We start from the raw sequence: 25,200 nt of genomic DNA on the forward strand, positions 1-25,200 counted from the left end.
TGTTCAATCACTGATTTGTTTGTTCTTTTTGCAGTCCATTGAATTTTTAACATTCGTCTTCAACACCACATTTCAAAACTGTCAATCTTCTTCCTGTCTTTCTTTTTCACTGTGCTGACTCACATCCCTACATCGCACCTGGAAATCCGAGAGCATTCACCGGCCTCCTCTTGGTTTGTATCGTCACATGTATTTGTCTTTCCAGATCTCAGTGAATCCTGCCATTGCTGTTCTCCCCAATGCTAACCTCCATATTATCCACTCAATTCAATCTTATAACCCAAGAAGATGAAACTTTCCACTATTTCCATGTGATTGTCTCCTAATCTGAACACGTCGATCTTCTTCGTTGACAAGATTTTAGTCTTTTTTATCTATCTATAATTCCAGTAATCTCTGTACGTTTGTACGTTTGTACGTTTGTCTGTCTGTGACCGCTGTTTCTCGACAACCACGGGTCCGATATACTTTAAACTTGCCAGGTATATTGCTGGGGACCCGAGGATGTGCCTTTTCAAGGTTTCATATTAATCGGACAATTACTTACCGAGCTATGTCCAAAAAACGATTCAACCAATCAGAGAGCAGCGAACGATCGCGTGTGCCGGCGTTGCGAATGGACCAAACCATTCCATGTAAATAGAGGGGGGGGTTCTGTGGTCGTTGCGAATGGACGAAACCATTTCATGTAAATAGAGGGGGGGGGATTGTCACTGTACTCGCAAGCCGTTCGCCGTTCGCTTTGGCGTTGCGAATGGACCAAACCATTTCATGTAAATAGAGGGGGGGGGATATAATTTTAGATAGATATATAGTACGGGCATGCCCTAGTGTTTAAATAAAGACTGCCTTTTTCCCTTTCCTTCGTCACTGTCTGTAGCAGTTTCATCCACAGAGCTTGTACGTCCTCTTTATTTTCTGCCAACAGAGTGGTATCATCAGCAAGTCTTATATTGTTGATACATCTTCCTCCAATCCTGACTCCATCCTCTATATCATCCAAGTTCGATTTCCTCAAGATGTACTCACTATACAGATTGAACAAGCAATGGGAGAGAATGTACCCCTGTCTGGCCCCTTTTCCAATTCCAAACCATTCTCTCTCTCCGTGCTTTGTTCTTGCTGTAGGTTCTTGTTTGGTGTACAAGTTTCTTATCAGACACATCCGACTTCTTATTGAACAATGTGTTTACAATTACGAGCTCATTATCCACACAAAACTATAGCATTCTCTGCCCTGGTTCATTCCAGATATCAAGTCTGTGCTTTCCTGCAAACCTTGGTGCTCCTGCTTCTCCAATTTTTGCATTCCATTCTCCCATAATAATTGATACATCTCCTTTTACATCTGTTCTACCAGTTTCTGTAACTTTCTATAAAACTCCTCCACATTTTCTTCATTTTCTGCAGAAGTTGGAGCATGTATCTAAATGATGGTGGTGTTCACTGGATGTCCTTTCAACCGCACTGATATTAACCTATCATTGACTACGTTGTAACCCAGTACTGAATCTGCCATCTTGTTATTGCAAGTTCATGTTACCTCATTTATTTTACAGGTTTTGTGACAAGAAAAGAACACTTTGTAATCGTCAGATTGAAACTGCTCCAAACCATTTCATCTAAGTTCATTTATCCCCAAATTTCAGTTGTTGTCCTCTCCATCTCTCTCTCTATATAACATCTAACTTTCTCTGATTCATTGACCTTACATCCTCATTATGTGACACCATAGCTTCAGATCTCTAATCAAGATTATTTTCTTGGCATGTACGGAATTTCCATTCTTTCAGGCAGTGTCTATATTAGACGGGTGATGGTGATCCTAGCCATTGTTCTCCATAAGAGAGTCCTCTGCCTAGCATCAAGGCCATGCAGCCATTACTGGTAATACATGCCGCTGCCCAACAGCCATCCACCACCTGCTCCCATGGCTTCACGTAACCCTGATTGGGAGGCTAAAATGGGGGTAGTACACCTTGCCGAAGGCTGGGCCATGGGTTAACAAATGCAAAGGCCACCTCCTTTAAAAAGGATTGCTGACTTCACCTCCTTAAACCCTTAAACTCACAAGGAAGCAGCGGATTTGGATTAAGAGTTACCTTCTCCTAGATGAGCTGCCTACCAAGGCTAATGAGTGCCATCTGCCCGCAGCAACTGGATTAAGGCACCTGGATTTCGCATCACAGGTAGGCTGGTGGCCTTTCTGTATTCTACGTCTCCTTTTTGGTCTTGCATCCTCCGCTCTCTCTTCGTTATGTCCTGCCCATGTTTCTGTAGGGCGCACACAATCTGCCGGTAACCCTCTTCTTGTTAAACTCCCAAACTTCAGGTTCACTTCTCACCTCCACTCATTTGTTCCTCTTTTCTCTTGACTTTGGAACAAACTTCCCCAGTCTGCTCAGTCCAATATTTCCCTCCAGAGCTCCACGACCTCTGTCCATCTTCATTCAATACTCATGAGGTCTTCTGCCCCAAATTACCCCATTCCCAACACTTCCTCTTTCCAGATTATTGTGACCCCTACCCCCTTCCTCCCCCATTTACGTTTGTTAGTTGTCTATTGGTTTGTTCCTTTTGTGTTTCGTGCTTTTCCCCTTTCTCTTCTTGCTCTGTTTCATTCAGCTTGCGTGCAGCTTGTTCACCCCCACGTGTCCTTCACCTCCTCTTGATCTCACTCTCACTTCTACTCTGGTGTTGGTGTTTCCCCTTTTCCATCTTGTTTCCTTCCATCTGATCTCGCTGTTCCGTAAACTTCAATCATGTATACAAAAAAAACGTCCTGTTGATTCTATCCATATTGTTGTACCTACTGGCTGAGGCAGATCGACACTTGCCTTCACCAGCAACACTAGTTCTTCATTTCACTTTTGGAGAGTTTGGGTATTCTTCGTTGACCGGTTTTGTTGTATGAGCACAAGTCTCGTGTATCCTGCGCAGAGTCTTGTGCGCTTACAGCTCCTACTGAGACATGAAGTCGGGCAGCAATCTACCACATAGTGTAGCCTACACTAGCTTTGATTTATATACGCTTGTCATGTGTCATGACAATGATATCACTACAGATACTGTTATAGTCCTTGCTACAGGTAAGCCACCTGATTGGTTGCTTTCCAATCAATCACAGTGCATTACATCAACACATGACTTTACTATGGAGCATTTCATTTTGACACTCTAGATGCGATTCCATCCCATATTATTTGCATTTATACCCAATTTTTCCTGGTCCATGATGGCCAGGCTGGATGCAAAATAAAAATTGAAAGTATTTTGTAAATTATGTGTGACGTGTTGAATTTAGACATTACCTGGTTTAATGAAATTTGCTGAAGATGGATAGACGTCATAGGAATTAATGATATATGGAGAGGAGAAGTCATCCATTTCATCGTTGTAGATAATCCCCAAAGAGCTTGAGCGAACCTTCGCACCAAAACTGGGAAAAAAAAAAAAAAATAATAATAATAATTGTGCACACCCGAAAACAGATTTAAATACACAATGCTGGGATCTGCTATCTTTGTCTTCTTGCGATCCAATGACACATTCCACCTGCAGGTTAAGATAAGCTGCTGATGCAGTGCCCCCGCACGTTGGAGCAGGACTTTGGAATTTGGCCAGGGTACAAGCGATAACTTGCCGACTTCATCGAAAACACACCTTGGGGCTTTTAACGTCCACCAGCTAATGCTAGGAGACGGGACATCCAGTTTTAACTTCCACCAGAGGTAAAGGACACTTTGTGATGGACACATGTGGCCCTTAGGAACACTAGGAAACACATGTGACCCTAAGGAACACTAGGAAACACATGTGGCCCTTAGGAACACTAGGAAACACATGTGGCCCGAAGGAACACTAGAAAACACATGTGGCCCTAAGGAACACTAGAAAACACATGTGGCCCAAAGGAACACTAGGAAACACATGTGGCCCTTAGGAACACTAGGAAACACATGTAGCCCGAAGGAACACTAGGAAACACATGTAGCCCGAAGGAACACTAGAAAACACATGTGGCCCAAAGGAACACTAGAAAACACATGTGGTCCTAAGGAACGCTAGGAAGCACATGTGGCCCTTAGGAATACGATGAAGCACATGTGGCCCTAAGGAACGCTAGGAACCACATGTGGCCCTTAGGAATGCGAGGAAACATATGTGGCCCGAAGGAACACTAGGAAAGATATGTGGCCCTAAGGAACACGAGGAAACATATGTGGCCCTAAGGAACACTAGGAAACATATGTGGCCCTAAGGAACACTAGGAAGCACATGTGGCCCGAAAGAATACTAGAAAACACATGTGGCCCCAAGGAACACTAGGAAACATATGTGGCTCTTAGGAACACTCGGAAACATATGTGGCCCTCAGGAACACTCGGAAACATATGTGGCTCTTAGGAACACTAGGAAACATATGTGGCTCTTAGGAACACTCGGAAACATATGTGGCCCTCAGGAACACTCGGAAACATATGTGGCTCTTAGGAACACTAGGAAACATATGTGGCTCTTAGGAACACTAGGAAACATATGTGGCCCTCAGGAACACTAGGAAACACATGTGGCCCAAAGGAACACTAGAAAACACATGTGGCCCTAAGGAACACTAGGAAGCACATGTGGCCCTTAGGAATACTAGGAAGCACATGTGGCCCTTAGGAATACTAGGAAACATATGTGGCCCTAAGCAACACTAGGAAACATATGTGGCCCTCAGGAACACTCGGAAACATATGTGGCTCTTAGGAACACTAGGAAACATATGTGGCTCTTAGGAACACTAGGAAACATATGTGGCCCTCAGGAACACTCGGAAACATATGTGGCTCTTAGGAACACTAGGAAACATATGTGGCTCTTAGGAACACTCGGAAACATATGTGGCTCTTAGGAACACGAGGAAACATATGTGGCTCTTAGGAACACTAGGAAACATATGTGGCTCTTAGGAACACTCGGAAACATATGTGGCTCTTAGGAACACTAGGAAACATATGTGGCTCTTAGGAACACTAAAACATATGTGGCCCTCAGGAACACTAGGAAACATATGTGGCTCTTAGGAACACTAGGAAACATATGTGGCTCTTAGGAACACTAGGAAACATATGTGGCTCTTAGGAACACTAGGAAACATATGTGGCTCTTAGGAACACTAGGAAACATATGTGGCTCTTAGGAACACTAGGAAACATATGTGGCTCTTAGGAACACTAGGAAACATATGTGGCTCTTAGGAACACTAGGAAACATATGTGGCCCTCAGGAACACTCGGAAACATATGTGGCTCTTAGGAACACTAGGAAACATATGTGGCTCTTAGGAACACTAGGAAACATATGTGGCCCTCAGGAACACTCGGAAACACATGTGGCCCCAAGGAACACGAGGAAACATATGTGGCTCTTAGGAACACTCGGAAACATATGTGGCCCTTAGGAACACTAGGAAACACATGTGGCCCCAAGGAACACTAGGAAACATATGTGGCTCTTAGGAACACTAGGAAACATATGTGGCTCTTAGGAACACTCGGAAACATATGTGGCTCTTAGGAACACTAGGAAACATATGTGGCTCTTAGGAACACTAGGAAACATTTGTGGCCCTCAGGAACACTCGGAAACATATGTGGCTCTTAGGAAGAACACTAGGAAACACATGTGGCTCTTAGGAACACTAGGAAACATATGTGGCCCTCAGGAACACTTGGAAACATATGTGGCTCTTAGAAACATTAGGAAACATATGTGGCTCTTAGGAACACTAGGAAACATATGTGGCCCTCAGGAACACTCGGAAACATATGTGGCTCTTAGGAACACTAGGAAACATATGTGGCTCTTAGGAACACTAGGAAACATATGTGGCCCTCAGGAACACTAGGAAACATATGTGGCTCTTAGGAACACTAGGAAACATATGTGGCTCTTAGGAACACTAGGTAACATATGTGGCTCTTAGGAACACTAGGAAACATATGTGGCTCTTACGAACACTAGGAATCATATGTGGCCCCAAGATTTTCAGCACTCCCCTCCCCTCATTGGAAGTGAGAGTCTCAAAAGTTTGATGATAAACTTATTTTTGTGTTTAAGGTGTGACTTTAGCAAATATGGGAAATAGCAGCAATAGCATAAGAGACAATGTGGAAAACGTACTAACTGTTGATGGTACTTGTGGCAGACACAGCACTTCCATCCTTAGTCAGCACTGCCATGTGACTCGTTCCTGCATCGTTCATTGGAACAAAGCTCGGCTCGTAGTACTCAAGGGGCTGAGTTGAAGAGTCGTTGATCTTTCTCCTCAGGTGTTCAGCAAAATCTGGAGATGTCATGTTTTTCACCAGCTGAGGTTATAGTGAGAGGAATGAAACATCTTTGTAATATTATACTTCTCATCGCCTTTTCATTCGCTGTGATTACGCTCACGCTATAAATTACCCTTTTCTTAACAAAACTTCAAAATTATTGAACGAAAGTAACATAAAAAACCCCTCTCCAATCATCCCAATCTGATGAATAAAATTGATGGCAGCCATAAGGAAGTTTGACATAGCCGGTGTTGGCTTAGCGGGTAGGGTGCTGGATTGGGATCCTAGGATCTTTAGTTCGTAATCCCGGTCATCGCTGAATTAACGCCAGGGGGATTGACTCAGCCTGTCATCCTTCCAGGGTCGGAAAATTGAGTACCAGTTCACTGGTAATTCCTTGTGTGCAGCACGGTGACTAACAGGGTTGGTGGCAGGAAGGGCATCCGGCCATAAAACATTGCTTCAAAAATAAGGGGACCACGGTGCCCAAAAAAGGCCAACCCCCGCCCTGCGGGGAAAAATGGCCTCTAAAGGCGGTTCCATAAGGAAGTTTGACAGAAGGAATAAAAGCCGAGCAACATCTAAACTTTCACTTCCAGTGTGTTAGTGTGTAGTAGTCGACTGGCCGACTAACAGGGTTGGTGGCAGGAAGGGCATCCAGCCATAAAACATTGCTTCAAAAATAAGGGGACCACGGTGCCCAAAAAAGGCCAACCCCCACCCTGCGGGGAAAAATGGCCTCGAAAGGCGGTTCCATAAGGAAGTTTGACAGAAGGAATAAAAGCCGAGCAACATCTAAACTTTCACTTCCAGTGTGTTAGTGTGTAGTAGTCGACTGGCCGACTAACAGGGTTGGTGGCAGGAAGGGCATCCAGCCATAAAACATTGCTTCAAAAATAAGGGGACCACGGTGCCCAAAAAAGGCCAACCCCCACCCTGCGGGGAAAAATGGCCTCTAAAGGCGGTTCCATAAGGAAGTTTGACAGAAGGAATAAAAGCCGAGCAACATCTAAACTTTCACTTCCAGTGTGTTCGTGTGTAGTAGTCGACTGGCCGACCTCCATTATTTTTTATTAAAAGTTGTCAACCATGCTAAAAAGTATCACCATGTTCAAAGGTTTCAGATTGACCCGGTTGATATCGCTGCATTTGACCTTCAAGCTCAAATATTGAGGTCAAATTTCAATTTTCTTTACAAACGATATCCTGTCTGTATGCTTTCAAAAACCAATGGCATCACCAATCACGCAACAAGCATTCACCTGACGTGGGCTGACCTGCACGCCTTGAACCATCGTGTACAGGAAATGCACACACAGGACGCAGACACGGCCATTAAAGTTCTGTTCCCACCCTGTCTTCACCTTGCCTGGTTTCACAGAACAGGTATGAATTAGACTTTCCTATTTCATTCCGATGTCAAATATGCCTCCTTTCGTGGAAAACCTATAAACAGAACAACTTCACTCTAATGGGTCCATGGTTACAAAAATGTTCCAACCTACACGAACACACGGACCACGCTAACTTAACAATTCATACCTCGTCCAACATAACAATACTTTTACATGTTTTTACATAACAATAACTTAAAGATAATAGTTTTGGCCATTCTCCATTCAATTGTAAAATATTTTTGTGGTTTATTTCCTGATATTAAGTAAAACGATGTGTTTAAGTCTTTTTATCGAATAAATCAGAAGAGGGCCGCAAAAGCAATATGATGTGGCTTCCCCGAGTGAGGAGAGCACAAGATGTGCCGATGCTTTACCTGCCGACAATAGGTGTGTTCATATTTTCTGATAATAACAATAAAACTAAATTTTACAATCAGTAACTTTTTGCTGACTTGCCCATGCTCATTGCCAACTGGGAATTGTCATCCACATATGTGCATTCATTGTTTTTACCCTCGCAGGAGGAGAGGGAATTGCATTTGGGTCCGTTTGTCTGTTTGTTTGTCTGTTTGCCCGCACAGAATAAATATGATTTTCTCGGCAAGCGTTGGTCCGATTGACAGGAAATTTCTACCATAGGTGCAACCCCACCTGTACAATTTTTTTTATAATAATTATGACGTCATAGGCCACGTGGTATGGGCGCCATCTTGGAAAACCCGAAAAACTTTACACCTCTATATCTCCGAAAGTGCTGAATAGAAAAAATTGAGACATGGCTCATTGTAAAGAACTCTCCATGGGGAATAAAATATGTCAATGATGATGTCATAAGTGCCTCCATTATGACATCATCATTCGACAAGTACAAAACTGCATCGATCAACATGACATTTCTTGAGCATCATCTAGGAATAAATTGGTGGGGAAAAAAATAAAGCCTTAAAAACCACTGAGAACACATCCTGGTGAGGGTCTGCAATCTCTGATTGCTCTTTCTTGTTCTTTTGCACTAAAGTTTTCGGATATTGTGCTTCCTCAAGAATTTGAGCAAACTACAAAAAAAGCTCTCCTGTTGCTAGACGAGAAAGATAAAATGATGTCCAAGAAAGGTGAGTTAATAAACCTGCATTCAGAAATGTAATCAAACCAACAGGCCTAAACCTTCTCTTGTATGACATCCAATAATGCCAATGTACCTATTGCTTACGGAAGTGTGGGAGCTGGGTGTAAAATATTAACAAAGGTTCAAAAGGTAAAAAATTAACACTGGTTCATTATTGTGAATCAATGAAATCTTAGTATCTGGGGAGTATGGAAGGAGGAAAAGGAAATAAAGTTTAATTGGGAAAGAAAGTGGAATATACAGGGAATGAAGTCAAAACCTCTGTTTTTATTGTTTTTTTCTGGCAATATGTTGGTATCGGTTCTTGTGAAGCAGAGCATCATGACATGACATGTGTTTTACTGTTGGATTTGAGTTTATATTACTCTGGCAGGTGATCACAGATTCAGTGTTTATTGATCCGAGACTACATGCAAGAGATGGAGATGCAATAAGAATGATCTTATCGGTTCCATGCGACGATGATAATGGTGCCAGTATGATGATGTATGCTTACGTCATGGTTTAGGTGTTGGTGAGCATTAAGATTTGCATTAGGAGTGTAGAAGTCGAGAACTTTTTTTTGGATCAATGAGAAAGGAAAGAAAAAAAAAGAAAAAAAAAAACACCTTTAGAGGCCATTTTTCCCCGCAAGTGGGGGTTGGCCTTTTTCGGGGACCGTGGTTGTTGTTGTTTTTCGGTCCCCTTTTTTTGAAGCAATGTTTTACGGCCGGATGCCCTTCCTGACGCCAACCCTTTTTGCCGCCTTTAACGACAAACAGGGAATTACCAGTGAACTGGTGCTCAAAGAGAAAGGAAAGAGAAGAAAGAAAAACTAATAGATGTACTGTGTGCAGAAGAGGTTTTCGAAAAAGAAATTAAAAAAATAAGGAAAACGTTCGTTTGTGGCGGACACAAAAGCCCACTGGCGTGGTGACATCATTCCGCGCACCAAGTGGGCGGTGGCCACGCACCAGGGGTAGGCGTGGCCTCATGATATACACCGGGCGCCCAGCCCGGGACAGTACAGTGTTACAGTGTAGTCTTACAATAAAGACGTTTATATGTTACCGCTTGTCCGCTTCCTCCTTGCTCACAAGCAGCGCGCGTAACGCCGCGCTTTACTGGTGACCCTCGACGTTGGATCTGCTGGAGCGATCCTTCCACACGCGACGCCATCGCCATGGCCGACTTCGTCAAACTTCCGGAATTTTGGGAGGCTCAGGCCGAAGTCTGGTTCGTCCAGGCCGAAGCCCAATTTCAGCTTCGGCGCCTCACCGGCGATGACACGCGCTATTGCCACGTCGTCGCCTCCCTCGGGCCCGGCACGGCCGCTCGAGTTGTGTCCGTCCTTCGCCACCCACCGAACGGCCACAAGTACGAGGCACTCAAGCGGCTACTCCTAGCCACGTTCGGCCTTACGGACGACGCACGGGCCGACCGCCTCCTGGATCTCCCCGAGCTCGGTGAGACGCGCCCGTCGGTCCGAATGGACCATATGCTGTCACTGTTGGGCGACGAAGCCCCCGGTTCGCTATTCCGGGCGCTTTTCCGGCGCCAACTTCCAGCGCAGGTCCGCCTCGCGTTGGCCGGGACCGAGCTAACGGAACCCCGAGCATTGGCGGCCGAGGCGGACAGGTACTTCGCCGCTTCGGACATGCGGGCGAGCGTCGGCGTGGCCGTCACGGCCCTCGACGCTGATGTTCAGCAGCATGTTCCACAGCATCAGCTTCTACAGCACGCTGATGTTCAGCAGCATGCTGATATGCACCTCGTGAACGCCGCCACGCCCCGCCCACCGCCGCGGCGAAAACCGCCACCGCGGGGAAACCCGCCAACTCCACCGGCCTGGCGGAGCCAGCCGCGCTCCTCCAGCTCCACCACCTGGTGCTGGTTCCACGCCAAGTTCGGCCACGAAGCTCGGCGGTGTCATCCGCCGTGCTCCTTCAACGGGTCGGGAAACGCCCGGGCCGGCGCTCAATAGTGGCGATGAGCGCCGGCCATTCGAACAGCCTGCTGTTCATAACGGACACCTTCTCCAGGCGCCGTTACCTGTGCGACACGGGAGCGCAGGTGAGTGTCATTCCCGCCGGCACGTCAGACAAGCACGCCGCGGGTGGGGGCCCCGCACTGCTTGCCGCGAACGGGACGCCCATCCGTACGTACGGAAAACGCTGCCTCTCTCTGCGGTTTGGAGGGCAGGTTTTCCGATGGACGTTCGTCACCGCCGACGTGCCCATGGCACTGCTTGGCGCAGACTTCCTGTGCGCTAATGGGCTCCTGGTCGACGTCAAGCGCAGACGGCTTGTCCAGGCCGAGACGTTCAGCTCGCTCGCTTGTGCGTTGCCCAGCTCAACGAGCGGCTTGCCAAGCGGCTTGCCGAACGATTCGGTTCCGGCCACGTTGGTCTGTACGCTTCCGGCAGTGGACGCATTCACCCGCCTCCACGCCGGCTTCCCGGCCCTCACGCGGCCCACCTTCTCGGCGGGGGCCGTCAAGCACGGGGTGGCCCATCACATCCCCACCGTCGGGCCACCGGTCTACGCCCGGGCACGCCGCCTCGAGCCGACAAAGCTGGCGGTGGCAAAAGCGGAGTTCGCTACCCTGGAGCGACTCGGCATCGTTCGGCGCTCAGAGAGCGCTTGGGCGTCGCCGCTGCACATCGTGCCGAAGCCCGGCGGGGGATGGCGACCGTGCGGGGACTATCGCCGTCTCAATGACGCCACGACTCCCGACCGCTACCCCGTCCCCCACATTCAGGACTTTTCCGCCCGTTTGGCGGGCAGGTCCTTCTTCTCGAAGGTGGACCTCATACGCGGCTACCATCAGGTCCCCGTCAGGCCGGAGGACGTCCCGAAGACGGCGGTCATCACGCCATTCGGACTCTTCGAGTTCTTGCGCATGCCCTTCGGTCTGAAGAATGCGGCTCAGGCGTTCCAGCGACTGATGGACAGCGTCCTGCGCGACTTGGATTTTGTCTACGTTTACCTGGACGATATCCTCGTCGCCAGCGCGTCCCGCGAAGAGCACCTACGCCACCTCCGCACGCTCTTCGAACGCCTGGGCCAGCATGGCCTGATTGTGAACCCCGCAAAGTGCCGGTTCGGCGCCGCCACAATCGATTTTCTGGGGCACCGTGTCACCAGGCACGGAGCCGTCCCCCTACCGGCCAAGGTGGAGGCGGTGAAGGGGTTGCCGCGCCCCCGCACGATCAGAGGGCTGCAGGAGTTCCTGGGCATGGTGAACTTTTACCATCGGTTCCTGCCCCGTATCGCCCAGCTCCTGCGCCCCCTGCACGAAGCTCTCCGAGGTAAGCCGGGCAAAGGCGACGTTACCTGGACCGAGCAGATGGACACGGCGTTCACGGGCGCGAAGCTCGCCTTGGCTAACGCCACCATGCTCGCGCACCCGGCGCCCGATGCACCGATCGCCCTCACCACCGATGCCTCGGACTATGCGGTGGGCGCAGTGCATGAGCAATGGGTGCGTGGAGCTTGGCAACCGCTGGCGTTCTTTAGCCGGCAGCTTCGCCCGCCCGAACGCCGTTACAGTACCTTCGACCGCGAGTTGCTCGGACTTCACTTGGCGGTCAGGCACTTCCGCCATCTGCTCGAGGGCCGGGCGTTCACTGCCTTCGTCGACCACAAGCCGCTGATCTTTGCGATGGGCAAAGTCACCGAGCCGTGGTCGGCCCGGCAGCAGCGTCACCTCTCGGCCGTGTCCGAGTACACGACGGACATCCAGCACGTCGCGGGGAAGGACAACCCGGTGGCGGATTGCCTTTCCCGGGCCGTCGCCCACGCAGTCCACCTCGGCATCGACTATGCCCGGATGGCAGCGGACCAGGCCGCTGACCCCGACGTCCAGGCCTTGCGGACCGCCGTCACGGGCCTCCGCATCACCGAGGTGCCGTTTGACGGCGCGGGCGCGGCCCTCTTGTGCGACGTCTCCCTCGGGCGTCCTCGCCCCATCGTGCCCGCGGGCTGGCAGCGCCAGGTGTTTGACGCCATCCACGGCCTGTCCCACCCGGGCGCGAGGGCCTCCCAAAGGCTGATCGCCGACAAGTTCGTCTGGCATGGCCTCCGGAAGGCCGTCCGCGGCTGGGCCAGGACGTGCCTCGCGTGCCAGCGCGCCAAGGTGCACCGGCACACCCAGGCCCCGTTGGCCCCGTTCACGGTGCCGGAACGCCGGTTTGACCACGTCCACGTGGACCTGGTGGGACCTCTGCCCCCCTCGCGGGGTTTCACCTACGTCCTCACCATGGTGGACCGCACCACCCGGTGGCCGGAGGCCGTGCCCTTGGCGTCGACAACGGCGGCCGATGTCGCGCAGGCTTTCATCGCCACCTGGGTCGCCCGGTTCGGCGCCCCCTCAGACATCTCATCCGACCGCGGCCCCCAGTTCACCTCGGAGCTCTGGGGGGCGGTTGCGCAGGGGCTCGGGGTCCGGCTGCACCGAACCACGGCCTACCATCCCCAGGCTAACGGCCTGTGTGAGCGATTTCACCGCTCATTGAAGGCCGCGCTCCGGGCCACCCTCCGCGACGGCGGCTGGGTCGACAGGCTCCCCTGGGTCCTGCTGGGCCTCCGGACGGCGCCCAAGGAGGACCTGCGCGCATCCGCGGCGGAATTGGTCTTCGGGCAACCGCTGCGGGTGCCGGGCGAGTTCCTCCCCGACTCCACGGCACCATGGTCCGCGGCACAGCAGCGCTCCGCTCTACAAGAGACCGCCCAGAGGTTCGCCCCGGTGCCAACGGCATGCCACGGGCACCCACCGACGCACGTCGCCCCGGAGCTTCGCACGGCAGAGTACGTCTTCGTCCGCCACGATGCCCATCGGACACCACTGCGGCCCCCGTACGACGGGCCTTTCCGCGTGCTGGAGACCGGGGCGAAGCACTTCACCCTGGACATCGGCGGTACTCCTGACCGCGTTTCGGTAGACCGCCTCAAGCCGGCCCACCTCGATGTGGACCATCCACCGCCAGTGGCCCGACCCCCACGTCGGGGCCGCCCTCCTGCGGGCGGACCCCCGGCACCGCCCAGCCCCGCCGCCACGCCGCCCCCCGGTCCTGCACCCATCCCAGGGGCAGCCAGGGGCATCCCACCTGGCATCCCTGCACCCCGGACGCCGCCGATCGCCAGGGGGCGCTTCGGCCGGGTCATTCGTCTGCCCCGCAAACTGGCCCTCCAGGTGCGCGGGAATTCTGGGGGGGCGCGTGTGGCGGACACAAAAGCCCACTGGCGTGGTGACATCATTCCGCGCACCAAGTGGGCGGTGGCCACGCACCAGGGGTAGGCGTGGCCTCATGATATACACCGGGCGCCCAGCCCGGGACAGTACAGTGTTACAGTGTAGTCTTACAATAAAGACGTTTATATGAGAGACCTTTAGAGGACCTTTAGAGACCTTTATTACACCTTTAGAGGCCATTTTTCCCCGCAAGTGGGGGTTGGCCTTTTTCGGGGACCGTGGTTGTTGTTGTTTTTCGGTCCCCTTTTTTTGAAGCAATGTTTTACGGCCGGATGCCCTTCCTGACGCCAACCCTTTTTGCCGCCTTTAACGACAAACAGGGAATTACCAGTGAACTGGTGCTCAAAGAGAAAGGAAAGAGAAGAAAGAAAAACTAATAGATGTACTGTGTGCAGAAGAGGTTTTCGAAAAAGAAATAAAAAAAATAAGGAAAACGTTCGTTCAAACTATACTAGGTACCCAAGCCCATATATAAACTGTTGTTCCTTGAGTGTCCAAGCTGGTCAAAGTGTCCAAGCTGGTCAAAATGTCGACAAACTTGCTTATGAAGATCATTGCTGTTCAATCGAACACCAATTTAATGGTTTTTTTTGTTCTTTTTCATAAAGTCAAAGCTGGTGGGAGAGCGAGACCACAAAACGGATTCGGACACAACAGACCAAAAGCAACAGCAGAAAGGGAGGGGTGCAACACCAAGAGCAGGATCGAAGGACAAATTGGATGGAGACTTGGACAAGTCAGGGAAGTGGGGAGAAATGAGGAGTAGGGGAGGACACACCACGGGGTGGACGAGATGGATACAGAAACAAACTCTCAGGAGGGGAAAATATGGAATTTGGAAAGCGGTGGGCTCGGTGGGGGAGAGGGTAGGGAGATAATGGGGGAATCAATGATCATGGTTTTGGATTGCTCACTACCGGTTCCTGATTAGAGCAGCACATCGGTCATCTTTGGGTCATCTTTGGAATCGAGTCCCAGCATTGTGCTTGCTTGTCCTGCAGAGGATGGTTGTCGTTAACGTGACAATTTAATTTGTATCCGAAATCTCGTCTCATGGACGAGCTAGACAATCTAAACTCCTCCATACAAACTGCCCATTTTCTTTCAATCCCCAAAACTTGCAGGCTTGGAAAAACCTGCCCTGTTATTGTCCAACAACAACTTGCCATCGACCCTTTTTACACTTCCATGGGTTTCCCAATGTTTATATTGCTTCTCTAAGCTCTTCGCCCATCATTGCATTAGTGGTGAAAACTCATAGTTCGGTGATTCGTCTCCATGAGGTGGAAACAGATTTCATGACAATACAATGGAAACCCAAGGCCATTTCTAAAATGTAATCCTAAATACTGGGTGGCTGTAGTTTTGTTTTTAAAAGTGTAAAACTTTAAACCTTTTGCTTCATCTGTGAACTGCCTTTACTTGGGGACAGGGAGTGTTGTTAAAACTTGTTTACACACCCTGTTAATAACTACACTCATCATTAGAAGTCTCCTTCTGAGTTACTTCCTGCCATTGTGTCCAACTATCTGTTTCTCCCTGATCCCCATGGTAGCTTTTTCATAAATGTTTTTGTAATTACTACATTTAAAGAAAAATTACAAAGTACAAGCTTGTAGCGGTTACCGCTGGATGTACATAATCGCCTTGCACCGGCCAGAACACGGCCAGACGCGCCTCTCCCGGGCATGCCCGGACTCACTGTTCCCGGGCACGCCCGAACCTCCCGGGCACGCCCGGTCTCGTCTTTCCCGGGCATGCCCGCTCTCGCCTTTCCAGGGCTCGCCCAGAGCGTCCGGGCATGCCCGCTATCGCCTTTCCAGGGCTCGCCCAGAGCGTCCGGGCATGCCCGCTATCGCCTTTCCAGGGCACGCCCAGAGCGTCCGGGCATGCCCGCTATCGCCTTTCCAGGGCTCGCCCAGAGCATCCGGGCATGCCCGCTATCGTCTTTCCAGTGCTCGCACAGAGCGCCCGGGCACGCCCAGCCTCGACTTGCCAGGCCGCAGCCAAACACGCCCGGGCAGGTCCAGACTCGCCTTTCCAAGGCTCGCCCTTGATACCCGGGCGTGCCCGGTATAGCTTTTGCCGGGCAAACTTCCCGACATAAATGTGTATATATATTGTTGCCCGAAAAACGGGCTGGTCAGAATACCTGAGCTGTTTTGTTTCAATAAAGCAACTCGGACGAATTCCGTCTTTGGTCGCGTCAATTCTTTCGACTCGCGTTGGAGCGCAGTTCCTTCATTGGTGACGTACCGACATGAATACGGCAGTGACGCTTAAACTGCCTACCTTCTGGGAGACTCACGCGGCTGTTTGGTTCGCCCAGGCGGACTCCCAGTTCGCCCTGCGAGGCATCACCGCGGACGACACCCGCTTCCACCATGTTGTGGCGGCGCTCGGTTCCACCACCGCGGCCCGCGCCTTGAGCCTCCTCCAGCACCCGCCGGCTGCTGACAAATACGACGCGCTGAAGACGCTCCTCCTCGGCGCTTTCGCCCTCTCACCGGCAGCACGCGCACGGCGCCTGCTTGACCTGCCCGAGCTCGGCGACACGCGCCCGTCCGAGCGCATGGACTATATGCTCTCGTTGCTCGGCGAGCACTCTCCGGCATTCCTGTTCCGGGAGCTGTTCCTCCGTCAGCTGCCTAACCCGGTACGCCTCGCCCTGGCTGGCACGTTGATCACGGATTCCCGCGCCCTCGCCAGGGAAGCCGATACGATCTCATCGGCGGGCCAGCACATCGGCGCGGTTACCTGGAGCCCGCCGCCGTCCGAGGCGACGCCCACGACGCCCGAGCGCCCTGCGCGGTTGGAGGCCGAACTGCCGGTGCAACTGGCGGCCGCCACGCCGCACCGCCCGCTTCCGACACGACGGCCGGGGCCTCCACCTGACCGGGCGTGGTGTTATTACCACGCCAGGTTCGGACACAAGGCTCGGACGTGCCGGCCCCCGTGCACTTTCGGCAGGTCGGGAAATGGCCGGGCCGGCGTTCATTCCCAGCCATGAGCGCCGGCCACTCGGGCAACTTGCTGTTTATTCGGGACAAAGCGTCTGGACGGCGTTTCCTGTGCGACACCTGCGCCCAACTGAGCGTCATACCTGCCTCCGAGCAGGACAGGCTGGACGCAGTTTGCGGCCCCTCTTTGGTCGCTGCTAATGGCTCGGCCATACGCACTTTCGGCCCACGCGTCGTCACCCTCTGCTTCGGCAGCCAGCGCTTTCAATGGACTTTTGTTACCGCCAGCGTCCCCGTGGCTTTGCTGGGCGCCGACTTCCTCTGCGCGCACGGGCTGCTGGTCGACGTCAAACGACGTCGCCTTGTCCACGCCGAGACCTTCAGCTCCCTGGCGTGCACAATGAGCAGCTCCGCGCCGACCGAACTGGCGTGCGCCCTCCCGGCAACGAACGAGTTCGCTCGCCTGCTCGTGGAATTCCCGGCCCTCACGCAGCCGACGTTTTCGGCCGTCGCGGTGCGGCACGGGATCGAGCACCACATACCCACTACGGGCCCGCCGGTCTACGCCAGGGCCCGCCGCCTCGACCCAGCCAAGCTCGCCGTGGCAAAGGCCGAATTCGACGCGTTGGAGCACCTCGGCATCGTGCGGCGCTCCGATAGCGCGTGGGCCTCGCCACTGCACATCGTGCCAAAGCCGGGGGGTGGATGGCGCCCGTGTGGCGACTACCGCCATCTCAATGACGCTACCACCCCCGACAGGTACCCGATCCCGCATATTCAGGACTTTTCCGCCCGTTTGGCGGGACGGGTCATCTTTTCGAAAATTGACCTGATACGGGGCTACCACCAGGTACCTGTCCGGGCGGCCGACGTCCCGAAGACGGCCGTCATCACGCCGTTCGGCCTGTTCGAATTTTTGCGGATGCCGTTTGGCCTCAAGAACGCGGCCCAGGCGTTCCAGCGCTTGATGGACGGCGTGCTGCGCGACCTGCCGTTTCTTTTCGTCTATCTGGACGACATCCTCGTCGCCAGCACGTCCCGCGCCGAGCACCTCCTCCACCTCCGAACACTGTTCGGTCGCCTCAGCGAGCACGGCTTAATTGTCAACCCGGTCAAATGCCACTTCGGCGCGACGACCGTTGACTTTTTGGGCCACCGCATCACCAAGACCGGGGCCGTGCCGCTGCCGACCAAGGTCGAGGCCATCACCACGTTCCCGCGTCCCCGTTCCATCAAGGCCCTCCAAGAGTTCCTCGGCATGGTGAATTTTTATCACCGATTCGTGCCCCGCGCTGCTCAGCTCATGCGGCCCCTTTACGAGGCCCTCCGGGGCAAGCCGGCCAAGCATGACATTGTTTGGTCCGCGGCCATGGACGCAGCCTTCGCCAGTGCCAAACGGGCCCTCGCCGACGCAACGCTGCTGGCTCACCCGGTGCTCAACGCGCCCATCGCCCTCACTACGGACGCCTCCAACTACGCGGTGGGCGCCGTCCATGAGCAATGGGTGGACGGGGTTTGGCAGCCACTCGCTTTTTTCAGCCGGCAACTCCGGCCGAACGAGTTAAACTACAGCACGTTCAACCGCGAGCTGCTCGGGCTATTCCTGGCCGTTCGCCATTTCCGACACCTCCTGGAGGGCCGCCCGTTCACGGCTTTCGTCGACCACAAGCCGTTGGTCTACGCAATGGCTAAGGTCATGGAGCCGTGGTCGGCCCGCCAGCAGCGCCACCTCTCCGCCGTGTCGGAGTTCACCACGGACATCCAGCACGTCGCCGGCAAAGACAACGCCGTGGCCGACTGCCTTTCGCGGGCCAGCGCGAACGCGGTCCACCTCGGCGTGGACTTCACGCTCATGGCGGCCGACCAGACCACCGACGCCTCGGTGCAGGCACTCCGCGTGGCGGACACGGGCCTCCGCCTGGCCGACATCCCCTTTGCGGGCACCGTCCTGCTCTGCGACGTCTCCCAGGGCCAGCCTCGCCCCATCGTGCCCGTTTCCTGGCAGCGCCGCATCTTCGCCTCCATCCACGGCCTTTCTCACCCGGGCCGGAAAGCTTCTCAGAAGCTGGTGTCGGCGCGTTTCGTCTGGCATGGCCTTCGACGAAACATCCGCGACTGGGCCAACGCCTGCACGGCCTGCCAGCGAGCCAAGGTCCACCGCCACACCCAGGCCCCGCTGGCACCTTTCGCCGTGCCTGAACGGCGTTTCGACCACGTCCACGTGGACCTGGTGGGTCCCCTGCCCCCCTCGCGGGGGTTCGCCCACCTGCTCACCATGGTGGACAGGACCACCAGGTGGCCGGAGGCCGTGCCCCTCACCTCCACCACCACCGCCGACGTGGCGCAGGCGTTCATCGCCACCTGGGTCGCGCGCTTCGGCGCACCAGCGGACATCTCGTCCGACCGCGGCTCACAGTTCACGTCTGAGCTTTGGGGCGCGGTCGCCCGTTCATTGGGGGTCACGCTGCACCGCACCACGGCCTACCACCCCCAAGCCAATGGGTTGTGCGAGCGGTTTCACCGCTCCATGAAGGCCGCACTCATGGCCGGCCTTCAGGACGACGGTTGGGCCGACCGGCTGCCGTGGGTCCTTTTGGGCCTTCGCACGGCCCCCAAGGAAGACCTCCAGGCGTCCGCCGCCGAGCTCGTCTACGGCCAGCCACTCCACGTCCCGGGTGAATTCTTGCCTGACGCTACCAGTCCCTGGTCCGCCGCTCGCCAGCGCTCGGACCTCCAGGAGGCCGCCCGACGATTTGCCCCCGTGCCGACGTCCCGCCACGGTGGCCCCCAGTCCTACGTCCCCCCGGTGCTTCGCACAGCGGAGTACGTCTTTGTGCGTCATGACGCGCACCGGGGGCCACTCCGGCCGCCGTACGACGGGCCCTTCCGGGTCCTGCGACGGGGCGACAAGTCTTTCATCGTCGACTTCGGCGGCCGGCCGGACCGGATTTCTGTGGACCGCCTCAAACCGGCGCACATGGACGTCGACCGACCACCACGGTTGGCCCTTCCTCCGCGGCGAGGCCCCCCCCCCCCCCCCCGTCCACAGTTCCCCCCGCTCGACCACCCACCACCACGTCAGACCCCTCCCCACGACCCTCCAGGGGTTGCTTCGGCCGGGTCATCCGGACCCCCCTTAAATTGACCCTGCCGGTGCAGGTCGATTCTGGAGGGGCGTGTGTAGCGGTTACCGCTGGATGTACATAATCGCCTTGCACCGGCCAGAACACGGCCAGACGCGCCTCTCCTGGGCATGCCCGGACTCACTGTTCCCGGGCACGCCCGAACCTCCCGGGCACGCCCGGTCTCGTCTTTCCCGGGCATGCCCGCTCTCGCCTTTCCAGGGCTCGCCCAGAGCGTCCGGGCATGCCCGCTATCGCCTTTCCAGGGCTCGCCCAGAGCGTCCGGGCATGCCCGCTATCGCCTTTCCAGGGCACGCCCAGAGCGTCCGGGCATGCCCGCTATCGCCTTTCCAGGGCTCGCCCAGAGCGTCCGGGCATGCCCGCTATCGTCTTTCCAGTGCTCGCCCAGAGCGCCCGAGCACGCCCAGCCTCGACTTGCCAGGCCGCAGCCAAACACGCCCGGGCAGGTCCAGACTCGCCTTTCCAAGGCTCGCCCTTGATACCCGGGCATGCCCGGTATAGCTTTTGCCGGGCAAACTTCCCGACATAAATGTGTATATATATTGTTGCCCGAAAAACGGACTGGTCAGAATACCTGAGCTGTTTTGTTTCAATAAAGCAACTCGGACGAATTCCGTCTTTGGTCGCGTCAATTCTTTCGACTCGCGTTGGAGCGCAGTTCCGCAGTTCCTTCAAGCTCAAAGTAACCGAGCCGAAAGCTCAAACGCTCTTTCCCACAGTCCCCGCATGACTACGACGCAGGCTCTAAACGGCTAGACTTTGGATTCAGGCTCTGGAAGCCTGCGTGCATTGACAGGCCTCACAAAAGCTCCTCCAAGTGACCAAGCCACTGGAAATGACAACATAATATGCAATTGGTGTATGTCTGTCTGACCGCGATACATTCGGTCATTATTTATCCAATCTCAACCAAACTTGATAGGAGGACTAAGCGTCACGTGATGGAGGTCGTAGAGACTTCATTTCCTCTCCCGCCTCCCAATGGGAGTTCACCACTTTGGGCGCAATTCGTGTTGAGTTGTATATCCGTGTTAAGATAGCTAATCATGATGTTTTCCCAAGGCGGCTTCTAATAACAAAAGTAACAACAACAGTTAATAATGTAGCATAATATCAATGTTATTACAAAACAATATTAATCTTACTATCATTCACCAAATGCCTGTCCGTCTGTCTGTCTGTCTGTCTGTCCGTTTGTTCCCAGGTACCGCAAAAACGGCTGAACCGATCGCAACAAAATTTTGGCAACTCAACTAAACTGCTGTACCCTGTCGTGTGACCAGATCCTCAGCTCTGATTGGTGCATGTTTGTGGGGACATACAGACAGACAGGCAAACGCTGTTCCAGACGGCATTGCCTTATGGGCTATGCCGTAAAATGTTAAGAGACCTAAAGATTGGAGAGCCCTGTTCTGAAGACCATACACTTTTATAAAGATTTTGATAATTCAAATTTTAGTTAATCCAATAATTCCAAAAATATTTAAATTTTAGTTGATCCAATTATTCCAAAAATATTTAAATTTTAGATAATCCAATTACTCTAAAACTATTAAAATTTTAGATAATCCAATTATTCCAAAAATATAAAAACTTTAGATAATCCACTTATTGCAAAAATATTCAAATTTTAGATAATCCAATTATTCCAAAAATATCAAAATTTTAGATGATCCAATTATTCCAAAAATATTTATATTTTCGTTAATCCAATTATTCCAAAAATATTAAAATTTTAGATAATCCAATTATTCCAAAAATATCAAAATTTTAGATGATCCAATTATTCCAAAAATATTTATATTTTCGTTTTTTTTTTTTTTTTTTTTTTTTTTTTTTTTTTTTGTATACAAGATCGAGGCTCGTGAAAGAGCGAACATTAATCACACAGAAAGACAAACAGACACATAAAACAAATAACATCGGGAGCGGTAGACAAGATGGGGAGAGAGGGGGAAGGACACAAACACAACATTTGAGAGCAGGGACCGAGAGACATGGAGACATCGAGAGATCTGTGGGAGGGAGAGGGCTTTGGGGGGGAGGCATGTGAAGGGGGGGAGGCATGTGAAGGGGGGGGGTGGGAGAGGTATAAACATATGGACACTGCCAGGATTTCCAGGAAATAAGTTGGAATTTCAAACAAGGTGGATCTGGGGTGAATTAGTGGGGGTAGAAAAGATCAAGGTTATGGATGGGGGAAGATAAGAGATGGTGGTGAACAGCTGTTTTAAAGACCTGGAGGGAGGAGAGGGATTGAAGGGAGTGTGGGAGTTTGTTCCACAGGCGGGAGAAAAGAGGAATGAAAGAGTGAAGGTGAGCAGAGAGCCGAGATTTCGGCAGTTTAACCATCAGAGGGTTGCTGGCAGATCTTGTGCGACCTGTAGGAATATTTGGGGGACAGAGCACAGAGAGAGCTGGGGGAGCAAGGCCGGAGAGGAGTCGGTAGAAGACAGAAAGACCACCTACCTGCCTGCGGTGAGTGAGTGAAAGGCCCTCAGAGATAGCTTCATCGCGGGAGATTCCAATGATTTTGAAAGCTTTGGATTCAACAGCGTGAAGCCGAGCCAGGTGTGAGGCAGGAGCACCAGCCCATAGGGGAGAACAGTATTCCATAGAGCTGCGGATGAAAGCCTTGTATGTGGTGAGGAGCTCAGGTGTGCCGAGGAAGGACTTCGCACGACGGAGGATGCCCAGTCGGCGACTGGCTTTGGAGGCCAGCTTGGAAATGTGGTTTTCCCAAGAAAGATCATGGCAGATAGTGAGACCCAAAAGCTTGAGTGACAGAACTTCTTGGAGAGGATTGTTGAGAAAGTAGATGGGAGGGTTGTCCAGTCGATCTTTTCGGAGAGACATAGTAAGAGAGTGAGATTTGGCAGGATTGAAAGACATGTTCCACTTGTTTGACCAGTCTGTGATTTTGTCCAGGTCTTCAGAGAGTGAGGAGGCTGCAGACTGCCGATCTGAGGGAAGAGGAATGGAGCGGCAGAGAGTGGAGTCATCAGCAAAGAGATAGAGAGGATTTTCCAGAGAGTCAGAGAGATCATTGATAAAGACCAGAAAAAGCACAGGGCCCAGCACACTTCCTTGGGGAACTCCAGCCTGAACAGGAAGGGGAGATGAGAGAAATCCATTCAGGGCCACACGTTGACTACGACCAGAGAGGAAGTCCGCAAGCCATGCATGGAGATTTCCATGGATACCATAGGAGGAGAGTTTGGTGAGCAGAGCTGGGTGCCAGACCGTATCAAAGGCTCTTGATATGTCAAGGGAGACAGCTCTGATTTCCTGTTTGGCATTGAGGACCTCCATCCATTGTTGAGACAGCAGAAGCAGCATGTCCAGAGTAGAGTGACCTGGTCTGAAACCAAATTGATGATCATTAATCCAATTATTCCAAAAAATATCAAAATTTTAGATAATCCAATTATTCCAAAAATATTAAAATTTTAGTTAATCCAATTATTCCAAAAATATATAATTTTTAGATAATCTACTTATTGCAAAAATATTCAAATTTTAGATAACCCAATTATTCCAAAAATATCAAAATTTTAGATGATCCAATTATTCCAAAAATATTTAAATTTTCGTTAATACAATTATTCCAAAAATATTTAAATTTTCGTTAATCCACTTGTTCCAAAAATATTAAAATTTTAGTTCATGCAATTGTTCAAAAAATATTTAAACTTTTAGTTAATCAGATTATTCAAAAAATATTTAAATTTTAGATAATCCAATTATTCCAAACATATTAAAATTTTAGATAATCCAATTATTCCAAAATTATTAAATTTTTAGTTCCTCCAAAAACTCACCTCTGTAATATTCAAAAACTTGGGGTCTCCAAGCTCCGTCCTCTTAGCGAAGGCGAACTTGAAGGCTTCAACAATGCGATAGTATGTTAGTGCTTTCCTTTCATTGTTGTCGAAGTCTTTCCGAGTGATGTTATATCCTGTAGAACATCCAGAAGACACCATTGGCAAGTTTTTCAATCTGTACAGAATATTTACAGAAGCCAGCACATCACCCAACAAGTAAGAAGTTTAGTTTGAGATTAGATATTTTCGGTTTGTTGATTATGAGATTTTTTGTGACCTTTTAGGATATTGAGAATGAGAGCTAGGACAGCACCACTGCCAGGGGCCGGTGGACTTATGATCTTGTAGTCTCCAAGTGTTATTTCATCTGGGTTCTCCACCAACACAGTCTCGTAATTCTTTAAGTCTTTCAAAGTGATGATTCCACCTGTGGAAACAGCGAAACTGCAGAAATAAGAAAAATAATGAAAATAAGTGCTCTGAAAGTTGTCTATCAATGAGTATGTAATCTGTGTCATACAGAATATTTACTGCTGAGTAAGAGTTGGTACGAAACTGCATTTTCACATCATCCATTTGCATGCAGAAAAGCTATTTTGCCATTCTAAAAATAATATAAAGTACTGTATATGTAAGCAGATGCTTTCTGAAAAGCGAGGTAAAGAGCAATTGACATAGACAATGACTCTGTGTAATCTGCATATTTTATTGAAAGCCAAGGTTGGTTAATATGTATCATCATCATCATCTTAATCAAAACTATAAAGCATCTGAAAATGCAAAGCAAGTCCGCGTCCGTTTGTATTCAGTCGTCTTCTTCTTCCGCATGCTCAAAATAACGAAAACAGTTTGAAAAAAAATACAAAATGAAAATTGATGATTTTATGCAGCCTTGACCTTTGACCTTTTGATCTAAAAAGTAATCAGCTTCTAGATTTTGATTGGGGAACCAATTGTATGACTAAATATGCAAATTCTTTAAATTTCAGGATTGACAATTTTATGTGATGCTGAACTTTGACCTTTGACCAAATGATTAATTTGTATTCTCCATATTATCATAATAAAGCTTTGTTGAATATTTTATGACAAAACATAAATGGTAAATTGAAATTTCAGGTCAATCGGATGAAAATTGGCAATTTTATGTGATGCTGACCTTTGACCTTTTGACCAAATTATTAATTTGTATTCT

The 25,200-nt window shown here is 51.2% G+C and overlaps 1 protein-coding gene across 1 annotated transcript in view; it reads right to left on the bottom strand.

Moving 5' to 3' along the window:
* GGT1 (gamma-glutamyltransferase 1) overlaps nucleotides 1–25,200 on the bottom strand; it is a gene marked incomplete in the record, with an annotated part of 64,268 nt that overhangs the window by 16,254 nt on the left and 22,814 nt on the right. Inside the window, 4 exon segments of the mRNA XM_078768311.1 lie at nucleotides 3,312–3,439; nucleotides 6,172–6,359; nucleotides 24,003–24,139; nucleotides 24,283–24,432. Coding sequence (XP_078624437.1) covers nucleotides 3,312–3,439; nucleotides 6,172–6,359; nucleotides 24,003–24,139; nucleotides 24,283–24,432 — 603 coding nt within the window.

The sequence above is a fragment of the Myxine glutinosa genome, chromosome 14, assembly GCF_964187855.1.
Source record: "Myxine glutinosa chromosome 14, kmMyxGlut1.1, whole genome shotgun sequence".
Taxonomy (NCBI): Eukaryota; Metazoa; Chordata; class Myxini; order Myxiniformes; family Myxinidae; genus Myxine; species Myxine glutinosa.